Source organism: Mustela nivalis (assembly GCF_964662115.1).
Source record: "Mustela nivalis genome assembly, chromosome: 3".
Classification (NCBI taxonomy): Eukaryota; Metazoa; Chordata; class Mammalia; order Carnivora; family Mustelidae; genus Mustela; species Mustela nivalis.
In genome coordinates this window covers 56,175,606-56,201,599 of record NC_139022.1, presented here as the reverse complement: position 1 = coordinate 56,201,599, position 25,994 = coordinate 56,175,606, and the positions used below count along the sequence as shown (strand labels likewise).

Genomic DNA, 25,994 nt, shown 5'->3' with positions numbered 1-25,994 from the left:
ATTGATGTAACTGATAGGATCAGAAGAAGGCACAATGTTTGTCAACAGAGATTAACGGAGCTGTAAATCTTTTACAATCATTACTAGTATTTTATTGTTTCTAATTAAATTTCAAGTTCGAATGGTCAAATGTATAGTAATCAAATATTGCCATTAGGGCAAAATATTCCTTTTTACATTCTGCAAATCACAGCGAACTCTGCAGATTAACTCCTCTCTCTTTCCTACTCCCTTCTTTTCATTTTATTGGGTGATGTTCCATAAAATGTGCCAGTATGTAATTTATTCTAAAGTTCGTTAGTTGTTATTTTTTTTAGAAGAATGGTTTGGATCAGGTAAGTTCAGGTAGGGGGAGGCATAGAGAAGTAACTCAGCATTCGTTCCAGTGCAATGTGTCAGGAACATTAATAAGTTAATGTCCTCTGTGATTCTCTGAGAGGGGAATATAATTTGTATCATCTCTTAAATTTGCCTAGCTATATTTGAGGAGTAGGGCATCTTATGAAGCCAGAATTATATGAACTATACTTTGTGAAACTCTGCTCTTAGGCTTTGAAATATTTCTCTAGTGATTCAATATTGTTACCTATTGATAATATCCACTCACGGATTTGGCAGTGAAACCCAACTATTCAAAATCCACTCTTAAATCAGATAGGAGTTAACTTTATTTCATTGACCTCTTTTCCTATATACCAGCTGGAGCCTCACCTTCAAGGGAACTGTCTTAGTCCGCCACACAGATTGTAGAGCACAAGCCCAAGGAAAGAGATCTTGGCAAAATAGCTAACAATTCTATATTCCTTAACCTCCCACTCTAGCCTATCCTTAGGAATGGGAGGAGCAGACAGGGTTTACATAATGGGAGAAGTCCTAGGGAGACTCCTTTGTTCCCTACATGGTTACTGCTGGAAACCCTGAAATTCTACTTTCCAAGTTCTATTTCTTTGGGTTAAAGCAATGTAGTCGGTTCTTATAAATACGCCTGGAAATTTCTACCATGTTCTCTGTTTTAATAAATGACTGTGAATTTCTTTATGAGATCTTTTTTGACCCAGACAATTGGGAGAAAGCATCTGGATGAGGTGAGGGATGGTCATCAAGCCGGTGAGGGTAGGAATGGGAGACGGAGGGCACCGGATGTCTTAGGGGTTGAAATTAGAAGGGGGAGCGTCCTCTATGTCCAAGAGAATACTCCTTTTGCCTCATGGTTTTGTCTCTGTTGACTCTACTGCTCTTTTTTCCCTCAAATCATCATAAACCCAAGTACCCATTTCTGCCTGCCAAGCTGGGTAGTGAACATATTGAATTAGGGAGGTAAGTTCTGTATCCTTCAGTGGCTTATAGCAAAATGAAACAACCGGCCATATTTAGATGGACACAACAATAAGAGTTATATGAAAGGAGCCGAGACAGTGAATCTGAATTAATAACTTATAATATTTACAGATAACTATGTGAGTGGATCTTTTATATTGAAATCTGAGTCAGTCACTGCTTTAGGAAGAATGGCGGATTCCTTTTTCATTGTAAAAAAGTACTTCCAGAAGAGTCATCTTCTATGCATTGAAAGAAAAAAATGCTGGGGAATATTAACTCTAGAGACTATGCAAAGAAAGGGAGAGACTTAATTGAAGGTGGGAGTTGAAATTGGAAAGTAAGGATAAGGGTTTTGCTAAGATGACTCTTGTCAGCACAGATGATGAAGAAGAAATATGTAGACCTTGACTTACCGTTGGTTCTCTGTCTTATTCTCTGCGCAGAAATAGAAAGTCTTGAACTCTTCAGATGGAGGTTCGAGTTCAATTACTGACTGCTTGAAGCTTAGGGTCTGCTCATTCACCTTATATCCTTGTAGATACAGGCCACCTACAGAGGGAAAGAAATGAGGAGAAGAATAGAGAAAGAGTAAGATGGAGAAAAGGAATCTGAAAAAGCACCAAGAAAAATTTTTAACTGCAGGAACCTCTAATCTAAGTGTCTCATTTTACAGATGAAGAAACAGACTCAGGACAGTATGTAATTTAATCCACTAATGATTAATGTCAAGACTGCTAATAGAGGTGGCTTTCCCGTTTTTCATTTTTGTGGTCTTCTCACTGCATGTTCCGTATTTAGCGTTGGGTTCCCGTGGGTCTACTTTACCTGGAGGACACATTTTGAAATAAATTTTTTGGTATCAAAGAGTGACACCTGTGCTGTCACATTAGAGGAAAATTAAATAATATTTGATCGGGCAGAACCATTAAGACATCCTTCCTGAATAATGAGATTGCTAGCAGTTTCTAAAACCAACACAGATTCTCACCTTCTTTGTGCATATGCAAAACACATTTAAAATATGAACCCGCAGAGTGATATGAGAGAGCCAACTTGAATTAAAATGAGAATGAATGACTGGTGTTAGGAGATAATTTCTTCCCCATGGTCCTTTGAATTCATGTTAGTGGGTATATATTGCTTGGTCTGAATTTTGTTTCCATTACTTGGGATAGGGAGAGCATATCAGTTTGGGGGAAGATGATGGAAAATTAAAACCCTTTGTGTTTTATAGTGTCTTCATGCTCTGAGGTAACCTGAATGTCTTGTTGATACTCTAGGCATCACTAATACTGATAATTCGGTGTTTAAACCTCTTTCTTGCTCTTGCTAACTCTTGTTCTAATCTCCCATCTCCCCACAAGATGCATGTTAGTGCTCTGACAATCATCCTATGCCAATAACGGACTGTGAAGGGAAGATTTGGTTCCTTTGAATGTGACTGAGTTTGTTTTCCTTTTTTTATATTTGGTACCAACATCTGGAACACATACATTTTTTTTTTTCTTTTTAAATGCAAGGAGTGGTTTTTGGACTTTAAAACCTGTCTGTTCTATAGAGGGGGGTTTAGATACAGTACTAAATTCAAAAAAGGTTTTCATTTGAAGAGTCCGTTTTAAAGCTAACTTCTAGGAAAGCACTCATTGTAGAAACGGTTAGATTTTTTTTCCCCCTTTAGTAGGCCCCAGTAAAACAGTGTTTGCCAAAATCTGAGATTGAGATTAGCTGTCTTTGTGCGAATGCACACACCATAAAATCCACACATTTGAAGTGTGCAATCATTGATTCTTAGTTTATGTATGGAGTTGTGTGGCCATCACCAGAATCTAATTTTAGTACATTGCCTTCACCTCCGAAAGAAACTCCAGACCCATTATCAGTCCCTCCCCATTTGCTGCACCTTCCTACCCCCAGGTAAACCAACCTCCTCTCTGTGTCCACGGATTTGCTTTTCCCAGGGTGCTCAGGATAAGTGGAATCATATGCTCTGTGGTCTTTTGTGACTGGCTTCTAATCTGATGTGCCATTTTCTGGGTTCATCCCTGTGGCACGATCAGTTCTTCATTTCTTTTTCTTAACAAGTATCTTCCATTGTATGGGCATACCACACTTTATTAGTTAGTTCACAGACATTTGAGTTTTCTTCATTTTTTGAGCTCTTACAAAGAATGTTATGAATGTGTACAGATTTTTGCATAGACTGGGGCATATACTAGAAGTGGAATAAGCAATATGTTGGTTGTTTCAGGACCATGGGCTACTTAAAGACATACCAAGGGTTAGTTTGCTGTCTTAATTCTCTGCTTCCAACAATAGTACAAAATGTTTGTATTGTTGTACTGGTTTCTGACCTTTTCCTCCTGGTGACATTTCCCTTTCTCATATGTCTGAGCAGATATGAATACCCTCTCTCATTCCTACCCTTTTTGGGAACAAACAGAAAGTTTTGTCCAAAAACGTGTCTGCTACAAACAGGAGAGTTTTGGGGCCCCTTTTCTAACCAGTTATAGAGTAGAAATGATTGGCAGTAAAGACATCAGATTACTCCTCCATTACCTCATTTGAGGTGACCTCATTGGGCCAGTCTCTCTGTTATTAAGTAGCAGCAGTAAATAGAAAGCTGGCACAACATTTGGGCAGAGATTTCTCACAAGAACTATGCAAGCATTAAGTGTTCCATTTGTTGCAATAAGATAAAATGTATCTGAGAAGTACACGCAGACCTTGATGTGATTTATTCAAGAACAATAGTTAACAGTCACAATTTGTTACTTTTACCTTCTGCTGGAGAAAAATAAAAGGGAAAAAAATCACCCAGTATATGGTGAATGACAAGGGGCTTCAGGCCTATGAAGAGGCATTTGACTTAAGGGCTTTTGGAATACTGACACAGTGGCTTTTTAACATTAGCCAGCACAGGCAAGGCAGTAATGCATGCTGTTCAAGTACGAGCACTTTCCTTGACAGTAAGCACAGACTTCAGGGAACTGACTGGTGCTATTTCTACAACTCTGACAGTACACATTAGAGGCATATTTATCTAGCTGAAAGTAAAATGTGAGATTCACATCTAATGTGGTTTTCACAGGAAATTAGGGCCATATTGCCTCTCACGTCGTGTACTTTCCCCTCATTTCACTGTTATCTTTCCCGGCCTTCTGTCTGTTGTCCCCAGGATTGCCTCGCTACCTCAAGTGACTGTTACAGTCAGTCAATCATGTCCCAAACACTACAGATACCTGTAGAAGTGAGAAATAGCACATGATGTCTCGTGGATCTCTCATCGAGAAGATAAACCAATGGAATAAAATAAATGTAAAATGAATTGAAAATAAGCAACTGAGATGCTATGGTCAGGGGGGGTCTTGTCTCTGGGAAGTGGTGACTACAGAAGCCTGAGCTTAATAACAAAGCAACTAACATGGTAGACATAGGACAAAGATAATGGGAAGGAGAAGAAGCTTTTTTAAATACCCTAAGACTGTGAACGTGAAACTGCCCATTTAGCAAGCGTGAATGCAGAGACAAGTGTTTTTGTACTTGAGTGTTTTTCCAACCTTTTCGGCTGTGATCCAAAGATGTAAATAAATGCAGAGCTCTACATTTTTAAATTTTCATACAGTTAGCCCAAAAGTTTTGTGAAGCACTGGGATGTATCATGATATTTTCTATGCAATTAAACTCGATTCTGTTGTATTTTTAAATACTTGTCACAACCTACTACGTCGACTGCATGATTCAGTCATGGGGTAAAAACCTGTAGTTTGATGAATAATGCTATAAATAGCAACCAAGGCCTGCTTCACAGGGCTGGAGAACAAGGAACCAAAGGAGGGTGGGATACGCAAGAGCCAAGCAAAGCTTGGACAATACACATAAGGGAGGAAGTAGTGATCAGACCAGTGCAAATGTCACTCAGTATCACCTAGAAGAACTGAAAATAAGTACTAGAACTCTCTATAATCTTTATGAATATAAAGATTCATATCCCATGTATAGAAAAATGATTACATTAACTGAGTATTTTATTTTTGATTAATGTATTTCTTTTAGTGCCTACAGTGTTCATGGCACAGCATGGGTTCAGCCATTCTCAGTAAATTTCTCTGCTGCCTGTCGTCACAACTCCTGGTGAGGAGTTGTTGGACTACACAGACCATGGCTACGACAGTCATTGTGCTAATTTCTGGAGACCCAGCACCGATTGCTACTTTAACAAGATTGATTTCTGGCAGGGAGTGCTCTCTCTAACATTATGGCTAAGATGATGGGCATAGGGTTTGGATAGCATTTGTTCATATTTTGTCAAGTACCAGCGGGGGGGACCACATAAGCGTGTTAGTTAACTTCTCTAAACCTTTGTTTCCCATTTATAATGGGACAATAACAGTGGATGTTTTTCCAATATTAGTTTTAGATGATGACTATAAAGTGCTTCTAAGTCTTGGACACGTAGGAAGCATTCAGTGATACATGCTAACTTTCCGCCTCCAATACACCCAAGCAGTATGATCCAGTACTCTCAAAAAAACTGTGGCTCCCCTGGGCAGTGATACTTAGTGGACAGTAGAGAGAGGCATTTCTGTTTGGAGAATTTCCCCATGGGAGACTGGGATATGTCTCCATTGTAGCTTGGGTTTTGTTGTTCCCGAGCGTTGGCTCCGGGCCTCAGGTCCTGATGCAAGTTAAGATGTACAAGAAGACTGGGGAGGATTCCTAGAAAAAGGATGCAGACCTCAATTCACAGTTCCAGTCTGGGGCAGGGGAAAGTACTCCAGAAGATCTCCTGCACAGCTACCTTCATGCTAGAGAAGAGTGAGCGGCTGGTTAACCCTCGGAGAGCTTCCATCCAGACCCAGCATCTGTCAGTGTCAGAGTGGGGAGGAGGTGGCAGGAAAGCACATTTTCTGGAAGAAAGTGCATGTTCAGACAAGTGGTATTTTTTTATTTAAGAAAGAGTAGAGTCATGTAAAACCCCAAATCACAGGCCTCTATTTTAGAACATGGCCTAGATATAACAATTTCTTTAGGAATTTCAGTAAGAAAATGTTCTTTTAATCCACATTTGAGATAATTTAAGCTAGAAATCGAGGGCCTGTGGACATAGGCATATTTAAGATGTACAGCAGGGTGGGAATGGATGGGTTTGGATTAAACATTTTTATTAGTCACAGAATGATATATTTTCAAGAGAAGGATTTAAAAATAGATAGAAATTAGGTAACTTCTTAGGGCTAGAAAGAATGTGATACAGCAGAAGGGCTAGGCGTCTGGTGGCCTGAGTTTTGGTTTTGCCTTTGAATTGGCTTTCTAATCTTCTAACCTTTCTCTACTATTAAGTGAGGGAAAAACAAACTGTTCACACTTGACGGGAATGATGGCCATTTGGGGTGACTTGATTCATTCATTCATTCAAAATACATAATATAGAATCATCTTTGGCGCATATAGTCCCTTAGAAGAGATAAGATGGCTATCTAGAGGTAACATACAAGGTAGAGGGTGGTAAGTGTCACAAGATAGGTAAGTGTGGAAGACCAGAGAAGGGAGATACTTTGTCTAGGACCATCTGGGATTGTTTTATAGCAGACATGGCTGGTGACTGAATAAGCATTTGAAGGACTGGTAGAATCTGAACAACTAGAGTTGAGAAATCAGTAGGTATAGACTTCCAGGGGAAGGACATGGTGTCAGAAAAATGCTCAATGTGAGGTGTGTTAATGAAATAGAACATGACCATGTTCGGTTAGAGTGCAAGTCACTTTAGCACATGGAATGGAAAACAAAACCACAGAAAGGGTTTGGGGACAAAGTATAAAATTCTAGAGTGCTCTGGAGGCAACAAAGAACAATGGAAGATTCTAGAAAGATAAGTGAGATGATAGGACCTGAATATAAAGAGGACTTCCTTTTTTCCTCCTCGTCTATTTTTTCTTTTCCTTTGTGTAACTTAGGCTACCTGGGTTCAAATTCTGTCTTCACCATTTACTAGCCAGAGGGAACATGAGCTAGGTATCAGTTTACCAAGTGGTAGTTGGGAAAGTAACCTGTCTCATAGGAGTGTTACTGAAACTTAATGAAATGATAAGCAAAAACATTTAACAGAGTGACCAGTACAAAAGCTGCACTTACTAATGGTAACTCTACTTTTGTTGTTATTATTTTTAAGACATTTATTAGTAGCTATTTCCCAGGGGGTCACTTGTGATCTTTCAGAATAAGGGAAGCCACCTAGTGGCTGTCGTTACTGTTTTAAACCCGGAGTCAGCAGCAATCTCTGGGCCCCATGGATTTGGAAGCATTTAGTTAATATTTCAGTTTGGAGTAATCTGAGCATTCAATCCTAAACCTTTCTTTTCTATCTCTGGAAGCAGTCTCCAAAAAATGAGTTTCGTTGATTTGGTAATTAAAATGATTCAGACTTTTGCAGTGATATTTATTTTATTTATTCATTTATTTATTTATTTTAGAGAGATGTGCATGGGGGAGAAGCAGAGGGAGAGGGAGGGAGATAATCTTTTTTTTTTTTCCCCAAGATTTTATTTATTTATTTGACAGAGATCACAAGTAGGCAAAGAAGCAGGCAGAGAGAGGGGGGAAGCAGGCTTTCTGTTGAGCAGAGAGCCCGATGCGGGGCTCAATCCCAGTACCTTGGAATCAGGACCTGAGCCGAAGGCAGAGGCTTTAACCCACTGAGCCACCCAGGTGCCCCGAAGGAGGGAGAGAATCTGAAGTAGACTCTGCCCTCAACACAGAGCCTGACTCAAGGCTCAATCTCATGACCCTGAGACCACAACCCCTGCTGAAACCAAAACAAGAGATGGACCCTCAACTGACTGTGCCACCCAGGCACCCTTGCAATAATATTAATAGTAAAAGTGCCAGTCCATGACTGTTTTGGAGGTTTGTTGTGTTTATCTTCATTTCCATCCTGGTATCAGGTACTTAAAACTATGGATTTGGAGTTGAATAGGAACAGCGTGTTCTGTAAGCACTTAGAGAAGCTGGCTCTCTCCTAATAGTTGAATGATGTTTTGGGTTATGTTGTAACACTCTCAATAGAAAGGTGAATAAGTGAAAGAGAATCATTGTATCCTTCATCCTGAGTAATAAGAAATAGAACATAGTGTGCCATTCACCTTGTACTTCTTTTGCATTTTCCAACAAGGCTGAAATGGTCACTAACTTCCTTTCCATTTGGCATGGCTGTCTAGCTTAATTAAACATAAGCATTAATGTTAAAAAAAAATAATAATAAATGACTGCGGTTCAAGGATATTTACTACTATTAACTATTTAAGGATTATTCATTTGGTGAAAAAAATCCAGCCACAAATAAAATGCCAATAATCTCTTTTGTCAAAAATTACAGGAAGGCTAGGGATGCCTGGCTGGCTCAGTTAGTAGAGCACAGGATTCTTGATCTCGGGATTGTGAGTTCAAGCCCCACAATGGGTGTAGAGATACTTAAAAATAAAATCTTAAAAAAAATTACAAGAAGGATAAATAATATTTCTTGTCAAAATCAGGCACAACTATTTCATTATTGAATTATAGTGTTTATATACCCATTTTGTACATAGAGCTTTTAAAATACATAATTTAATAAATTGGGGCACCTGGGTGGCTCAGTGGGTTAAAGCCTTGCCTTCCAATCAGGTCATGATCCCAGGGTCCTGGGATCAAGCCCTGCATTGGGCTCTCTGCTTGGTGGGGAGCCTGCTTCCCTTCCTCTCTCTGCCTGGCTTTCTGCCTACTGTGGTCTCTGTCAAATAAATAAATAAAATCTTTAAAAATAAAATAAAATACATAATTTAATAAATATGCAAGATGTATACATGCTGTATAGAGAGAGCTTTCTATGTAGAGCTTAAATTACCCTAACAGCAGTTACCTCATGTAATCTTCCCAACAGTCCTATAAAATAGATAGCTGTTTCCATTTTACAAATGAAGAAAGTTAAGTTCTAGGAAGTTAAGTAACTTGCCTGAGAAAAATTAACAGTTAATGTTCTTTCTGTTACTCAATTGCCCAACATTAGGAATACTCTGAGAAAAGGGAGTTACTACCCCCCAGAAAGATACTGGCATTGATTCCGAGTATCATCAGCGACCATAAGAATGAAGGAGTTTGGGAGTCTGGGTGGCTCAGTCAGGCAGAGCTGAAGCGTCTGCCTTCAGCTTAGGTCATGATCTCAGGGTCCTGGGATCGACCCCCTGCTCAGCAGAGAGTCTGCTTCTCCCTCTCCCTCTGCCTGCTGCGCGCCCTGCTTGTGTTCTCTTTCTTTCCGTCAAATAATATTTAAAAAAAAAAAAAAAACCTCTTTCAAAAAAAAAAGAATGAAGGAGTTTATTTTTTGCTTTTCTAGGGAATAAAAGCATGGGATCTGGAGTTAGCTTGGCTGTGTTTAGCTCTCAGCTTCATTGCCTACTACTTGTGATCTTGTTGAGTGAAGTAGCCTTTCCAGCTAGTTTTCTTATATGTAAAGGGGGAATAATAATAGTATCTCTTCATTGGAGGGTTAATGAACTAATTTAGGCAAAGTACACACTAATTTAGGCAAAGGTTTGGTTAAAGGTCCATAAAGCCAGGACATCTCTACTATTATTACTGTAACGACTATTATTTCGACTAAAAGTTGAGTCCGTACCTGAAGCCTGGGTGGAGCGAATGCTAGCATAGAAGTACAAGCAGCCGTCCTTCAGAATGCAGTAGTGCTGGACCCACCGATCCGTGCTTCCGTCCGATTGGTGCAAAAGGCCCAGGCACTCTGGGTTCTTGATAGCCAGGGGTGGGAGGCTACTGTTGTGCAGAGTAACATCTTCCCACACATGGGTCTGCAGGTGTAGCACAAAGGGATCATCTGAGTGGTCATCTTGACTCCCAGAGCCAATGATAGCAGCACAAAGACTGTTTGATTTCAGAGAAGACACTGCCTTAAGTGATTATATTGTTAAGTCAATCTCATACTTGAACTACTAGCCAGAAAAGCTGAATTTATCCAGTAGCTGTAGAGAACTTCTTCCTTTCCATGTCCATTAACATCCTTAGTCTTGGTTTCTATTCTAGTGTGAGGAAGGAAGCCCAAAGAATATCAGTGGTATTTAGAAAGGAAGTGGAAATGGGCACCTCACCAAAGACTGATGGCCTTGTCTTTACATGCCGGTCCCAATGTGCTATTTCACTGACCGTGGGGATTGTCCTCTTAGCCCCATTCCTGGCCTGTCTACTGTGTCTTACAGCAGCCCGAGGTTCATACTTCACTTTAGAACTCCCATTTGTGGGCGCCTGGGTGGCTCAGTGGGTTAAGCCGCTGCCTTCAGCTCAGGTCATGATCTCAGGGTCCTGGGATCGAGTCCCGCATTGGGCTCTCTGCTCAGCAGGGAGCCTGCTTCCCTCTCTCTCTCTCTGCCTGCCTCTCTGCCTACTTGTGATCTCTCTCTGTCAAATAAATAAATAAAATCCTTAAAAAAAAAAAAAAAAAAGAACTCCCATTTGTGATGATTCACAGACCTGTGCCCCTGGGGCAAATAATACATTGTATGTTAATTTTAAAAAAAAGGAGAAAAAAATAACTCCCATTTGTGCAAAGGACCAAGATAAATGCCCCAGGCCAGATTTGGCCTTAGGGTCTCACGGTCAGTGATGTGGAAAGCCATTTTAAATCAAGATCTTCTGGGAGGGCAGCCCTCGATCCACAGGCCTGATGGGCAGGCTTTCCCCTGTAACTTGACCTGAGGCCGGGGACACAGTGCTTCATCTCTTTATCATAATTGCCCGGCCACGTGCTGGCCAGGCCTCCTTTATTTGGTTTCAATTTTTGCATTTCAGTTTTAACAAGGCAGTGCAGAAGATTTCAGGATGCAGAGCTGACTGTATTTTTTGCTGTGAGGTGGAAGCCTGCTGGGAGTTTGGGTGTGCCTTTTTCATTCTGCTATAGACACTCTGAGTGCATTAGCAGAACAGAACCCTCTTAAAAACATCACGCTCGTTAGAATGACGCATTGGAGAGATGGATGAGGGCGTTGAGTATTGTGCTCCAGGTAAAATGAAACACAAGTCTCGCTGTTTATCATAGGATGATGCCAGTGATTATTCGGAAAGGACAGTTATAGGACACAGGGCAGTACATGTAAGCTCAAACAATCCAAATTCTCCTGAATGTTCAAGAGCCAGAATCTGCAGGGAAGATAATGGATTGTAAATATCTTTTGCCTGTGTGGCATTTTGTGAGAAGGTGAGCATATTTAAAGGAAATCTATAACCTTATTAGAAATCTTGTACAAAGCATAAAAATGAAATAATTGGGCATTAAAGCCATCTCCCCTGCCCAGCCAAGTGATAGCACTAGCACAGAAAAAGGGTTATCAAATATCTTAGGGCCTAAAGTGATGACTCACCTGTTGATGTTAGGAAGTTATGACTTTATAGATCAAACCTAAATTAAACAGTATATTGCTTGAAACGGGGAGTTGTGAACAGGTAGGGACAGTGAAAGGCGGGCTAGTATGTATCCAAAACAAGGATATGAACATAAACCACTGCATTTCTGAATATAAGACGTTCATTTTCTAATAAGCGGCTCAGCCAACAGCACAATCCCAAGACATCCCCGAGATCTTGTACTTAAGGAATGAAAAGAAAACAGAAGCAGTGGTTTAACCTCCTGGACTGCGCTGTGTGAAACGGAAATCCCACCCCCATATGTGACTTCCCAGCGAGTTCACTGAGAGAAATGTCACACCAGCCCGTGAAAATAAAAAGAACAGCAGGAACCCAAGTTCCCTCATAGAATCTGAATAGAAAACCCTGTTCACTTAAAATCCTCTTTCCCAGCTTTTAGAGATCTGAGAAGTCCCAGGGTGAACTGCAGTGACATCCGACTTGATCCTTTCCCCCTCTGAGAAAAAAGCAGAATCAAGGCAGAGATGAATATCACAGATGCCTTACCTGGCGGACGGGATGGGCTGCTTTGTCCATTGCCTGGAGCCACCTGAAAGACAGTCCAATGCGAGGCACTCTCCTTTGGGGGCTGGTTAAGTATCCTTGGGAGGGGCTTGTCGTTCTCCCTGGAAACCCATCTTCCAGACAGAACCCTCCCGAGGCTCAGAGATATTTTTTCTGCTTGAAGATCATAGTGGAAAGGCCACACATTCTTACAAAACTGGTACTACTAGAGGGTAAAATCCCACCCCCCACCAGGCATATTTAAAATAAATCATCGGGGGCGCCTGGGTGGCTCAGTGGGTTAAGCCGCTGCCTTCGGCTCAGGTCATGATCTCAGGGTCCTGGGATCGAGTCCCACATCGGGCTCTCTGTTCAGCAGGGAGCCTGCTTCCTCCTCTCTCTGACTGCCTCTCTGCCTACTTGTGATCTCTCTCTGTCAAATAAATAAATAAAATCTTAAAAAAAAATAAAATAAAATCATCATTATCCTTCTCCTTTGCCATAGTTTCATTAGTGTGTAAGAGAAAATTCATTCCTTCTTTTATTTTTCCCAACGTATGTGGATTTATGACCACCAGCAGAGCTAGTTAACAATTGGTGTTCCTGACTGGAATGCACAGGCTGGACAGTACAGTCTGGGAAGACACAAACAGTCGCTGTCCTGAGCTCCCCGCCCAAGGGTTCCTTGGACAGTCCATTTTTAGTGCAGACCGCATTTTCTTAGTCTTGTCTCCTTAGCCAGGTTCCAGCCTATCTGCCCCACATCGTTTGCCAGTCTTTTTCAACATTCTTTTAAACTCTGTGACTCTCAATCAAGCCCTACAGCTTGCTGGCTTCCCCAAAGGTTTGACTGATTCCTTCTGTCCTCCCTGGTTCCATTTCTTCTTTTGTAGGCTTCTCTGATCCTCTGCCACATCCCTCATCAGCTCCTCCCTCATCCCCACCATGAGAGATCCTCCCTCTCTACCCTTAATTCCCAGACCGTTTTGCCTTCTCAGATAGCACTTCTCAATTTCTATTTTGCATTACAAATACCCAACTAAATGCCCTCTCTTCTTGGTTCAGCATTTGTCTGAAGGCAAGAATTGATATTTAAACATAGTAATACTCTGTGGAGAACTTAAAACAGTGTCTTGGACACATTAGCTAGCTACCCAACAAATACCCATGATGAAATACAATCAAGTTACTATTATCATATTTCCCTATTTGTCCTTTAAAGCAGCATGTATTTGAATAAATAATGTTCCCCAAATAGGAACAGTATATTGTTTGCCTAAGAGGTTTCAGGGCTAGGCCTCTCTTTAAAATTCGAGCTGCCTCCAAAACCTCTTAAAGAGATATGCCATTGATAGACTGTTGACCTTTTACATTTTTTTCATTCTTTCTCACTGCATCCAACCTTCACCCTAAATTAGCAGCACTTACACTCAAATTTTCATTTGGCTCACAGGATTGACCAATGGTCTCTATTTCCTTAGGCTGATACACTGAATAATGATCCTAAGTCACTAAATACTTAGAATTTGTAGGCTACTGTCTTAGAAAGCCTGACCCTCCAGTTGGGTTATATGCTTCGAAATGTCAAGCCTACTGCACTATTTTTGTACCTGAGACTACCCATCCAATTAGCCTAAAATATATGAATCTGATAACTTTGGGAAGCTAGATGTGAACCATGACAGTACTAAACTTTTTTAGAAAATGTGGAGGTCTAGAGTAAATGAGTTAGGAGAAGATGTTTCTCTTCTTTAGAAAGTGTTTAAAAAAAAAAAATTGGTGGGGCGCCTGGGTGGCTCAGTGGGTTAAGCCACTGCCTTCGGCTCAGGTCATGATCTCAGGGTCCTGGGATCGAGCCCCGCATCAGGCTTTCTGCTCAGCAGGGAGCCTGCTTCCCTCTCTCTGCCTACTTGTGATCTCTGTCTGTCAAATAAATAAATAAAATCTTTAAAAAAAAATTGGAGAAATAATAAAGAACCAAACATCTCAATCTTCAGAAAAAGTTGATTGACTTATGCTGTGAATCTGCCGTTCCCTCCTCTACTTCCAATTCCCCAAATCTATAAAAGTGCTATTGAAGAAGCATTTCCTCCACCCAAAGTGAAACTCCTAAGATCAAAGAGTAACGAATTACCTTTTCATTTCTTGGTTTGAGGTTGCACAGAAGCAAAAAGTCCTATTTCCAGACTGAGGCGTACAGTTGAACACAAATGGTTTTCCCAAACTGCTATCCATGCCAACTTCTGCACCTTCTAATTTTATTACTTCCAGAGGCGAGCATTTTCCTTCATCCTGTAATTGATAAAAAAGAGGTTCGACATGGGCAGGCACTGCAACTAGGCAGATAAGGAGAAGATGACTGAGGGAAGGAAGGCTAAGCTTATTTTTTTAATTGACTGTATATTCTGAAATGAAAATATAACCCAAATGAGGTTTTGTTGATTATGTTCTCCATGATATATTCCATGGAACTCCAAATTTCCAGCTATGATATTTTTCCACATCCTTTTTTTTTTTTTTAAGATTTTATTTATTTATTTGACAGAGAGAAATCACAAGTAGATGGAGAGGCAGGCTCCCCGCCAAGCAGAGAGCCCGATGCGGGGCTCGATCCCAGGACCCTGAGATCATGACCCAAGCTGAAGGCAGCAGCTTAACCCATTGAGCCACCCAGGCGCCCCTTCCACATCCCTTTTGAGTAGCCTCTAATAATATGAATTTTATTTATGCCACCTTGGGGAAGTATGATTAACCATTAATGCTCATTTTTCCCATGAGAAAAAAAAAACATTAAAAGAAATTTATTTTACAAAATGTATGTGGTTGATAATGACACGAAATTGCTAGTTAGTGTCTACAATGAGATGCTTATTGGGGCAGGCCCTCTTCTACATTGTTAATATATATTAATTGGTTTTCTTGACCAATGCTCATGAGGAAGTTGCTTTTATCATCTCTATTTTATAGATCGGGAACCTGCAGCACAGAGAGCATAAAGAACACTTTTTTTTTTTTTTAAATGACAATATTTTAAAATACCATCTATATGTGCAAGACTAAAATAATTTTACAGGTAAATATTTTGTTACATTTATTTTACAATGACATCGCAAAACATCCTGTCCATTATTCATGTCTTTTCTAAAAACAGCTATATTGCTGTGTAACTCATATGAGTCAAGTCACTAACTGTATGGGTACAAATTAGTGATTGCTTTAGTCAGTGTGCAGAGTTGCGAAACCATTGCCACCATCTAGTTTTAGAACTTTTCCATCGACCTCCAAATTTTCTTTGAGGCCATCTGTAGTCATTTGCCGCCCTTGCTCCCCCACTCACAGGCAATGACACATCTGTTTTCTGTTCCTATTGATATGCCATTTAGGTACATTTCATGTAAGTAGCATCATACACTAGGGTCTTTGTGATTAGCTTCTTTTACTTAATGTAAAGTTTTCGAGTTTCATCCATGTTGTAGCCCTTGTAATTCTTCATTCCTTTTGATTTTTGAGCTATATCCTCTTATATGGATATAAATCTTCTAGTTCATCCATTCATAAGATATGGGGGATTTTTCTTTCAATTTTGGTCTATTCTGCATAATGCTACTGTAAACATTTGTGCACAGGTCTTTGGGCACATGTTTTCTTTCTCTTTGGTAGATTACTAAGAGTTAAATCGTTGGGCCATATGGAAAGTTTATCCTTAACTTTACCGGAAACTGCTGAACTGTTTTCCAAAGTAGCTCTGCCATTTTACATTCCCACCAGTAGTGTATGAGTGTTCTAGATTCTCTATACCCTCACCAATGCTCTATAGTGCTTGCCTTGTTGATAAAGTTGCCATCCTACTAAGCATTTAGTAGAATTTCCTGGTGATTTTAAATTGCATATTTTTCTTTTCTTTTTTTTAAAGATTTTATTTATTTGACAGAGAGAGATCACAAGTAGGCAGAGAGGCAAGCAGAGAGAGAGAGAGAGAGAGAGAGGAAGAAGCAGGCTCCCTGCCTAGCAGATAGCCCGATGCGGGACTCGATCCCAGGACTCTGAGATCATGAGCTGAGCTGAAGGCAGAGGTTTAACCCACTGAGCCACCCAGGCAGCCCCTAAATTGCATATTTTTGATGCCTCATCATGTGGGACATCATCCAGACCAGAGCTTCTCAACCAATTTTAGGTAATAACTTTGAGATACAGATAAAAAGTATGGGCCCACTCATCCTGCCCCCAAACATGCATGTGCGCACACACACACATGTGTGTGTGTACCCAAACACGCATGTGTAAATACATATGTGTACATGGATACACACATGTGGGGGCATGTAATACCTATGTGTGTATGTGTGCATGTAAATGCGTATGCAAAAATTTTTTGCAACTTATAAATAGACGGATATAAGAATATTCTTCAACTAAAAGTAATATCTCAGAGTTGTATGGCACTTGAGTTTATAAAATATTTCCCCGGGCTCCGTCTTTTTTATTTTTTATGACTACTGTATAAAATAGGAAGCCAATGTTATCCTCATTCTCTAGAGGAAGAAACGAAGTTTCAGTAATGCGTCTCAAGGTTAAATAGACAGAAAAAGATCTTAAACACTGGTCTTTTTGGCTCTGTTTTCTATAGTATTTCTCCCACGTGTTTGGCTTCTTAGGCCATGGAAATTTGGGAGATTGCTGGATCTCAGCATTAGCACTTGAAAGCTGTAGTATTCAACATTTAAGGAGACGGAGCATTTCCTGAAGCCATCAACTTTTCTGGAATAGAGAGAGATGCAGAATTTTGATTTTTCGATATTATTTTCTCAGAGCATTCCAAACTACAAAAAGAAATGGGGAAAGGAATAAAGCCCGGGAATTTCATTCTCTTGAGAAGTGAGAGATGAGTCATTTCCTAAGAGCAAACGTTCACGGGGTCTGCTTTCCTGTGGGTGTAGGTAAGACGATATGTCGGTCTCTCAGTGTTGGTACCATTATGGTGCTCCAGAGCTACCGTGTTCTCCATGTCCTTTGCTGTAGAAGAGTGCAGAGGACTACACTCATATGGTGTGTGACACGCGACCAAGAGCAGTACCTAAAATCACTCTCTCTTCTGTTCAAGGAGCAGCTTTGTGAGAAGAATGAATGATTGATGAATGGACTAGATTAAAAAATGAATGCTACTGTCTCTTACAGGGCCTCTAGCCTGGCCCAGATTCCATTTTGACTAATCTCAGCTGCTGCCTCATTGTCCGTGATTAGGAGCCTCCTGTGGCCCTGGGAGCAGCTGCAGGAAGACCCTAGACACAGAGCCTGTGTAGTGGGTGTGGATACTCCTGCAGCTGTTCTTACTTGTCTGACTCTTTTCTCTCAGTTTCACCCGTCCAAGAACCTTTAAGTTCACTCTGATGGAGATACAGGGTTTGGAAAAGGTTTTCCTTTTAGTCTGATCCTAACCGTGCTGTAGTTCGGTATTTGCAGATCAAATGTTTTCTAGGGATAAGGAACGACTAGAACTCCATTTTGCCTTGTTGCTGTGCCCTTAGGATCATCAACTTTTCCTTTAAGCAAAACTCAGTCCCTCAGTTTGATTCTTAAGTGGGTTCTGTTTGATTCTTTCCCTATGGCTCTGCCAAAATTCTCACTTATGTCAGTACTGAAAACAATAAAGATTTGTTTAAGACCAGTTTCCCCACAACTTTGTATTCTCCTTTCCAAGGCACGGAAAGGCTCTAGCTTCATTTTTCTCTGCTTGAGCCAAAATAGAAATCTAGCTGCTTCATGTGTGCAAGATAGAATAAAATAGAAAAGAGGCTGAACAGAACAATATCACGGACTTGTTTAGTGAGGTCCAGAAGCTATCAACTTCAGAATAAAGGAACTTGGGCTCTTGATGCCAGGTGGCCTTGGATAATGTTGACATTGCCTGTCATGGAAATAAGATTTCTACGGAAATAATCCCAAAGGTCAGACTGCTCAGAAAAGGGAAATAGCAAATAATAATAATGATAAAACCCAACCATAGTGAATCTACTTCTAAATTAAATTATTTCTCTAAAGAAAAATGTGGTCAAGGACATTTGTATATGTCTGCAACGTGGACTCTCTAGTAAACTAAAATTACCTACAGAGGTTTTTAGCTATTTTCTTTGGTCCAAATTTTGGTTTAAGCTTGGTAGAAATATTTTGTGGTGGTGCCTCTTTGTCTAAAGAGAGAGAAAATGTAGGGACACTATGCCAGTGAAACACTATGTGTTTCACTTTATCTGAAGGCACAGCCATGAAAATCTAGGAACTAAGAAGGAGGAAAAAGACATCTTTAGCCATGAAAAAGAGCTAATTCTCAGTGGGGAAAACAGAGCCAAAATATATTTAGAAGGAAAGAAAGCATGCCCTAAAGCAAAACAGCACATGAAAGGTGTATAAAATACACATCTAGAGAGCTGTATTTAAAACTAGCGGATGGAAGCAACATTGAGGAGTGAGTGTCTCTTAGAGCCTTATTAATGATGATCAGAGCCTTTGATCTGTAGGCAACAGTTTGGGGGCATCTCCTCCTCACTGGTGTCTGAAAACCATCCTTCTTTGATAGCTGAGATAGAGTGGCCTCTGGCCATGTCATAGCTGACTAGATCAGGAAGGTGGCAAAGCCCACCGAGGTAAGAAGGAGAGATACAAGAGTGCTTTCGCTGTACTGACGTTTGCTGTCTTGGTTCTTGATTAAATGGAAGCCTTGACCCTAGGGACTGCACTCCCCTCACGATACAACTCAACATCATTACATATATGTATGTATGTATGTATGTGTTTGTTTATACTTTCCTTTATGCTCTCCAAGTAGGCAAGAAAGCATGGATGAAGAACAGAGGGCAAGTCAAACTTGTTTGTGGGTGGTACTGGGGTCCCTGCCCAAACTTTGTGAATTTAACATTTCTCACTTGGTTTTTATCCAAAGATTGAGATGATGACAATTTTCTCCCCCATGGTGGCAGCAGCTCTTGTCTGAATAGAAGCATAGTTCCTGCTCTTTTCCTGCTTTTATAGTGCCTGGCTGCCACCAGCAGCGGCAGCAGAGGTAACTGGCTGCAAATTCGGAATTTTGTGCTTTTCTTTTCGGTTTGCCTGGAGTGGGGAACCATGCTTTAGGAATGACAAATACATGTTGGCAGCATCACGTTGTTTCCTGGCACCAGGGAGATTCCAGGCTCTGGGAGGCACAGGCGGCTTTGGGGCCTGGAGGAGTCGATGTGCTCACAGACCTACGTGTCACAGTGCACCCAGACAGGCTTCCTGCGTGGCAGTTAGCGAGGGGGCAGGGACGGCGGCCATGTTGGAGTCCCAGCCGCCCAGGCTTTAAGGCTTTGGAGAGACGCTTCTGACCTCAAGCATATGCCTCATTTGTCACCCTTTTCCTTGGTTCCTAAACTGTCCCTGAGAGCATAGCAACTACCACCTGGTCCGAACAGCGAGACTGGGAAGACGTTAATCTGAGTCATGCTTGTGACCTTCCCAAAATTGTCAAGAAGTTACCAGGTGAACTGTAAAACCAAGATAGTCTACATCTCAGGCTCTGCCAATGAATGCTTGCCCTACAAGCTTTCTCTCTGAACTCGCCATATTTTTGGTTTGGAGATGGATTCTAGAGCCAGGAAAGCTGGGTTGGAAAGCTGACCTTGGGCAACCTCTTTAAATTCCGTGCCTCAGTTTCCTTATGAGAGAAGATTTAGTCAATACATAGGTAAACTGTTCAGAACACTGCTGTGCATTTCATAAGTGATGGATACATGTTAACTTTCATCATTTTTATTTTTTTGTTAGCTTTCATTATTATGTCTATATAATATATTTCATATTGCATAGAAATTTGATGAAATTGGGGAGTCAGAACTAGAAATTAACCGAGATTTTTTTTAATGTTTTTTTAAAGGTTTTATTTATTTATTTATTTATTTGAGAGGGAGCAGGAGAGAGAGTATGAGCAGCGGGGTGGGAGGTGGAGGGGCAGAAGGAGAGGGGGAAGCAGGCTCTCCACTGAGCAGGGAACAACATGTGGGGTTCGATCCCAGGACCCTGAGGTTATAACCTGAGCTGAAAGCAGATGGTTAAGCAACTGAGCCCCCCCAGGCTCCCCCCAGCATCTTCCTTTATAAGGAGGAGATGAGGTGAGATCATCTATGTAAAGTTAACCTAAAAATGAGGTTTTTTCCCTTCCCACATCTGGGCTCTGCTTTCCGTTGAAGTGCAAATGAAACATCACTGCCATATCCCTAGGGCTCAAGACACCATGAGAGGAAAGTTCTGCACCAGACCAACCAGTGGTGGTTACTGAGAAGAGGGCTGGGCCGCGCTGGGGCCTGGGTGGGCATGGGGCTGGAGCAGGGGAAGACGGCAGAGAAGGGAGGGAGTCTGGGTGACGTCGCTATCTTATCTAAGAAAGGAGTTGCGATGTTCTCGATGTTCTCGGTGGTTGGCTCCTGTGTCTGGATTCCTGCTAATCTTCCCCTTATTCACAGATTCAGAGGAGTCCGCATTTGCCTCTAGTTATATGTAGACCTAGAATCTCCCATCTCAGATAGGTAGATGCTATCTGTTGCAAGAGCAGGCACTTACTAACGGCTCTGCCTTCCTCTGTGATCATGTCTTGAGGCTGCTGTCTTTTGGCCTGGTTGTGCTTGGATGAACATCCTGGCTGGAATGAATTTCTTTCTCCTTACTACCCTCTCTCTTGTCCTTCCTTCCTCCAGCACTTACTGAAGGTGTCTGTACCTTTTGCCAGACTTCGTGCTAGGCACAAAGACCCACCACGGACATTACCAGCCTTAGACTGATCTGTTGGGTCTTCAGGCAGTCTCATTCTTGACAACAATTCCTAGGCCCCCTTTCTGGCCATGTCCTTAGGTCCTGGGATTCCCAAACCCAACATGCCCTTTATTACTCGTGGTTTTTTGCCTGCCTTATTCTGCCCTCTTCTGACCCTCATTATGAAAGGGGTGACCCGGGGGCACTTGGGAGGCTCAGTGGGTTAAGCCTCTGCCTTCAGCTCAGGTCATGATCCCATGGTCCTGGGATCGAACCCTGCATCGGGCTCTCTGCTCAGCAGGGAGCCTGCTTCCTCCTCTCTCTCTCTCTGCCTCTCTGCCTACTTGTGATCTCTATCCGTGAAATAAATAAATAAATAAATAAATCTTAAAAAAAAAAAAAGAAAGAAAGAAAGAAAGGAAGAAAGGGGTGACCCAGTTCTTCCAAGAGGGAGTGTTCTGGTTCTCAGTGGATTCAGACGTTTATCCAGACATACACGATAGCATACTCAGTACTTCAGAGTAGAGAGAACGTGGTTCTCTTTCTCCAATCTCTTTGCAGACCTCCCCTGCTTTCATCATTTAGGGTGTGTTATGGACTAAATGGTTGTGTCCTTCCCCAAATTCATATGGTGAAATCCTAACCTCCAGTGTGATGGTGTTAGGAAGTGGGGCCTTTGGGAAGTGATTGGAACAAGGGGCTAGACCTCCATGAATGGGATCCATACTCGAGTTGTTTTAGACATTGCCCCTTCTGGCATGGGAGAACACACACAAGAGACAGCCATCTATGAATCAGGAAGCGGGTCTACACGGGACACCGAATCTGCCAGAGCCTTGATCTTCTACCTCCTCGTCTGCAAAACCGAGAAATCAGAATTTGTGGTTTAAGGCACCCAATCTCCAGTGTTTTTGTTATAGTAGCCTGAACAGACTAAGTCAGGGTGATAACCTAAAGCAAGAATTCTGGTTTTCCTTTGAAATATTTCACCCCAACCTTGCATTTCTTTCCTAGCGATAGCACTTTGGTCCAGGGTCTTGGCATCGCATGCCTGTGTTGCTATAGCAGCCTCCTGGCTGGGTTTCCCAATGCCAGTGCAGTCTTGACAATGTAATTTGAACTGCCTGATATCATACACCCAAGGTCTGCATCCAGTGCATTTCCCATGGTATTCATTGCCACTTGACTGCCTCTCAGATCCAGATTTATCCTTCATTGCCTGGTTTGTGAAAATGGACCTGGGACCTTAATAGTTTAATATTAATATTAAACATAAATAAAAATTATAACATTTTTCCTATGCCAGCTGGCATGAAGTTAAACTTTGCCAGTACAGAGTTCTGGAGGGGCGTTGCAGGAAGAAGGCTTCTTCCTTCCAGTTCCTGTGGGCGGTGTTGCATTTTTTCTCTATTCCTCAGCCCTTTAGGTTTCTTCCGGTGCTAAGTGCTTGTAGGATACAGCTTCTCCAGGGTTTCCCAGCTTCAGTTTAGGCATTGATGGTATAGTGGGGAGTCCCAGACACTGAGGCCTGGGTGCCTCTGTACACCCTCTCCTCAGTCCTGTGCAGCTAGACAGGTAAGAAACAGACCCCCATGCCTTAGAGGTACTTAAAGTATACTAAGTTATTATAGAGGGAGGTCTTCCCAACTCCCAGTTTCAGCAGCACCTCCACAGTGGCACTCCAGCACCTTCTATGTACCCAACTCACTCTACATGGCCAAGCATCAGCCTCAGCTCACATGTGCCCTGGACATTTGTTTTGTGATTGTTGCAAGGCAGACACCAAGCTCTCTGGGCCTCATACCTACAGCAGTGCCCAGTACTCTCAATACTCCTGACTCCCTGCACACCTGTCCAGCAGCCTTGGCTCACCTGAGCCCTAAGGGTTGTTTCTGCTAGCCCAGAGACTGTGCACTAGCTCTGTCCTGCCAGCCCAGCAAAATCTTTCATCAACCAGTGACTGCAACCAGCCTTCTCTAATGAGGCCTGAGACCCTATTTCCAAGTTTATGCTTCCTTGAGTACTCTCTCTTTCTACCTGAAGACGCTTAAGAATTCCCTTTTTTAACTTTATAATTAGTTTCTTATCATTGGTCACTAGTTTAAATTATTGTGTGCAATGGTTAATTCTATATGTCACATTGGCTCATGATGGTGCCTAGACATAAGGTCAAACACCATTCTAGATGTTGCTGTGATATATTTTTTTAGACGTGATTAACATTTAAAGGAGTAGACTCGGAGTAAAGCAGATTACCCTCCATGATGTGAGTGGGCCTCATCCAATCAGTTGAAGGCCTCAAGGTAAAAAGACTGAGGTCTTCCAGAGGAAGGAGTTCTGCTTCCAGACTGCCTTCAGACTCCTGCTGCAAAACCCACTCTTCCCTGGGTCTCCAGCCTGCTGGACTGCCCTGTACAATTCAGATTTGCCAGCTCTTACAATGGCCCAGTTCCTTAAAATCTCCCTCTTGAGTATACACACACACACACACACACACGCGCGCGTGCGTGTGCGCACGCGCACAGACACACACGCGCACACACACTTCCTGTTGGTTCTGTTTCCCTCACTAATACACTGTGTTATTTCTTTCTCCTGACTGGACCAAGATTAATAGACTCCTGAACAAGTCAAAAATATCTTGTCAAGGGGCACCTGGGTGCCTCAGTCCATTAAGCGTCTGCCTCTGGTTCAGGTCATGATCTCAGGTTCCTGGGATCGAGCCCCACGTTGGGCTCCCTGCTCAACAGGGAGTCTGTTTCTCCCTCTCCCTCTGCCTCTCCCCCCATTCATGCTTTTTCTCAAATAAATAAATAAAATCTTTAAAATCCAATCAAGTCTTTCCGGCTGACTCCAATCCCCTCTCTAACCTGACCCACCATTTCTATCAATTTAATTAATCGTCCTCAGTGTCCATCCCAGGAATACACCCCCCTCATTCCTTCTCTGCCTGCACTCAGTTTCCCTCACCTTTCATGCCTTCCTGTCTTTCCTCTTCCTATTCATATTCTAGCCAACCTCAGGTTCCTCTACCTTCATGAAGTCTTTTTATCTCTTGCAGCCATCACCATACTCTCTCTTCCTGCAGACTATGCCCATGCCGTATCACTGGGGGCTAAACTATATAGTACCTCATTTGGTTTGTGTGTGTCTATGTGTGTATGCCCTAATATTTACTGAGATCGAGTTTTTATGGTGAAGCAGGTCCTATGCTATATACTTTTAATCATTTGATCAACTCATTTAGGAGGTTTTTTTCATCACAGACTCTTTGTAGGGGGCTATTCATTCCTCTCACACTCAGTATATAATTAAAAATTTTCTTCTTTCTTTAAGGAAACAAATGAGATTAGCAAATCAGAGCTGTGGTCTCTTGTTCTTTAAGATTTTTTTTTTAAATTTTTATTTACTTGACAGAGAGAAAGATCACAAGTAGGCAGAGAAAGAGAGAGAGAGAAGCAGACTTCCCGCTGGGCAGAGAGCCTGATGCGGGGCTCGATCCCAGGACCTGGGATCATGACCTGAGCCGAAGGTAGAGGCTTAACCCACTGAGCCACCCAGGTGCCCTTGGTCTCTTGTTCTTAAGTAAGATGCCAGAAGACTGGGGTACCCCCTTCTTGGAAGAAAAACAACAGCTACATATTGGGAGAGAGGACATATAATACGTCCTGTGAAAAACCTCTCTGTGTGTCTGCATGTTATAGCTGTCTGTTGGTTTAGTACATCTAGTAAATAATGGAATCTTCCCTTGAACCTGCCTCAATTGAGACAGCCATTGTGAAACTCCTTGGGGATAGTAGATTGGATTAGAACACCTCCCCCTCTTTACATTAGTTGCTTGGTCATGTCTGCAGAGTTGACTGGGAGTTTCTAGCAAACTCCTTCCTGTCTAACCAAAGAAATCTAAATGGCTCAGAGCTTTGGAAGAGGGAAGAGAAATTTCACCAACATATTGTTAAAAATAATGTAGATAATTCCTGAATGTCATTTGACCTTGTCTTGTGTGAAGAATAAAATGGAAGCAAACAGGCCCTGATTCTTCACCTCAGAAAGGATTGTCTTAATACTGCTTGTTGATTTTGGCAGGGTTATGAAACAATATCACTGTGAGAGCTGCATTATCCACATTCTACAAACCGGGAAGTGGGGACAAGGGGGTTAAGTAATTTGACCGAGGAAATGCAGGTAATAGGTGGTAAATCCAGAAAGTGAACCAAGACTTACTGAATCACAGCATGAGACTGTCTCAATGAAAAGGGATTTAATCCATACAGGTGAGATTCAATGTGTCCCATGTTCACATTCACCTTGGGAGGTTAGGGCTAATATTATCCTCATCTTATAGTTCAGGAGAAAGGCTTGGAAAAGCTCACTGAATTCCCTGGGTCCACCCAGGTAGCAAGTGAGCAGGACCGAGGCTGGATCCCAGTCTGTGAGAACCAGGGCTAGTAATCTTATTAATCTCTGTTCAAAAGACTATTTCATGTGGGTCTTATGGACCCAGGTAGATACAAGCTCCATCTGAACAGGGATTATGTGTTTTCCCCAGGTAGTAGCTAAGACAGGGTTGAATCCAGAGGAAGTGCTCAGTTAAACACGCAATGATCAAAGCAGATGACTGTCAAGGAGCCCATAGTCCTGGTATTCAGCACCAGTCTCTCTTGGGATAGGTGTGTTTTGCTGTGTTTCTTCACAGCTATAACATAATCCCTTCAGAGACAAATTTTCCTAGTTCTCTTTTCTCCTCCCTAGAGTTATCTGAAACTCACTTGTGTGGTGGCTTTGGCCTTTTTCAATCCTTGAGACCTCAAGATAGAAGATTGGCCCTGGAGGATGTGCTACTCAGGACAGACGATGGCTAGAGCCAAGGGGTAGCCATGAAGGTGGTGTTGCACGCTTTGAACTTTGGTGTCCTGGCCCTGGCTCTGCTGCTTCAGGGGTAGCTTACC

At 41.9% G+C, this 25,994-nt stretch overlaps 2 protein-coding genes across 2 annotated transcripts in view; one reads left to right on the top strand and one right to left on the bottom strand.

Annotated features, from left to right (window-relative positions):
- Window positions 1–25,994, top strand: part of LOC309861173 (uncharacterized protein) — a 734,084-nt gene that overhangs the window by 113,683 nt on the left and 594,407 nt on the right. The window lies entirely within an intron of this gene.
- LOC309860922 (uncharacterized protein) overlaps window positions 1–25,994 on the bottom strand; it is a 112,711-nt gene that overhangs the window by 607 nt on the left and 86,110 nt on the right. The window contains exons 8-11 of the mRNA XM_082723357.1: window positions 14,402–14,559; window positions 12,271–12,313; window positions 9,971–10,157; window positions 1,734–1,869 (exon numbers count right to left, since the gene is read on the bottom strand). Coding sequence (XP_082579483.1) covers window positions 1,734–1,869; window positions 9,971–10,157; window positions 12,271–12,313; window positions 14,402–14,559 — 524 coding nt within the window. The remainder of the gene's footprint in view (window positions 1–1,733; window positions 1,870–9,970; window positions 10,158–12,270; window positions 12,314–14,401; window positions 14,560–25,994) is intronic.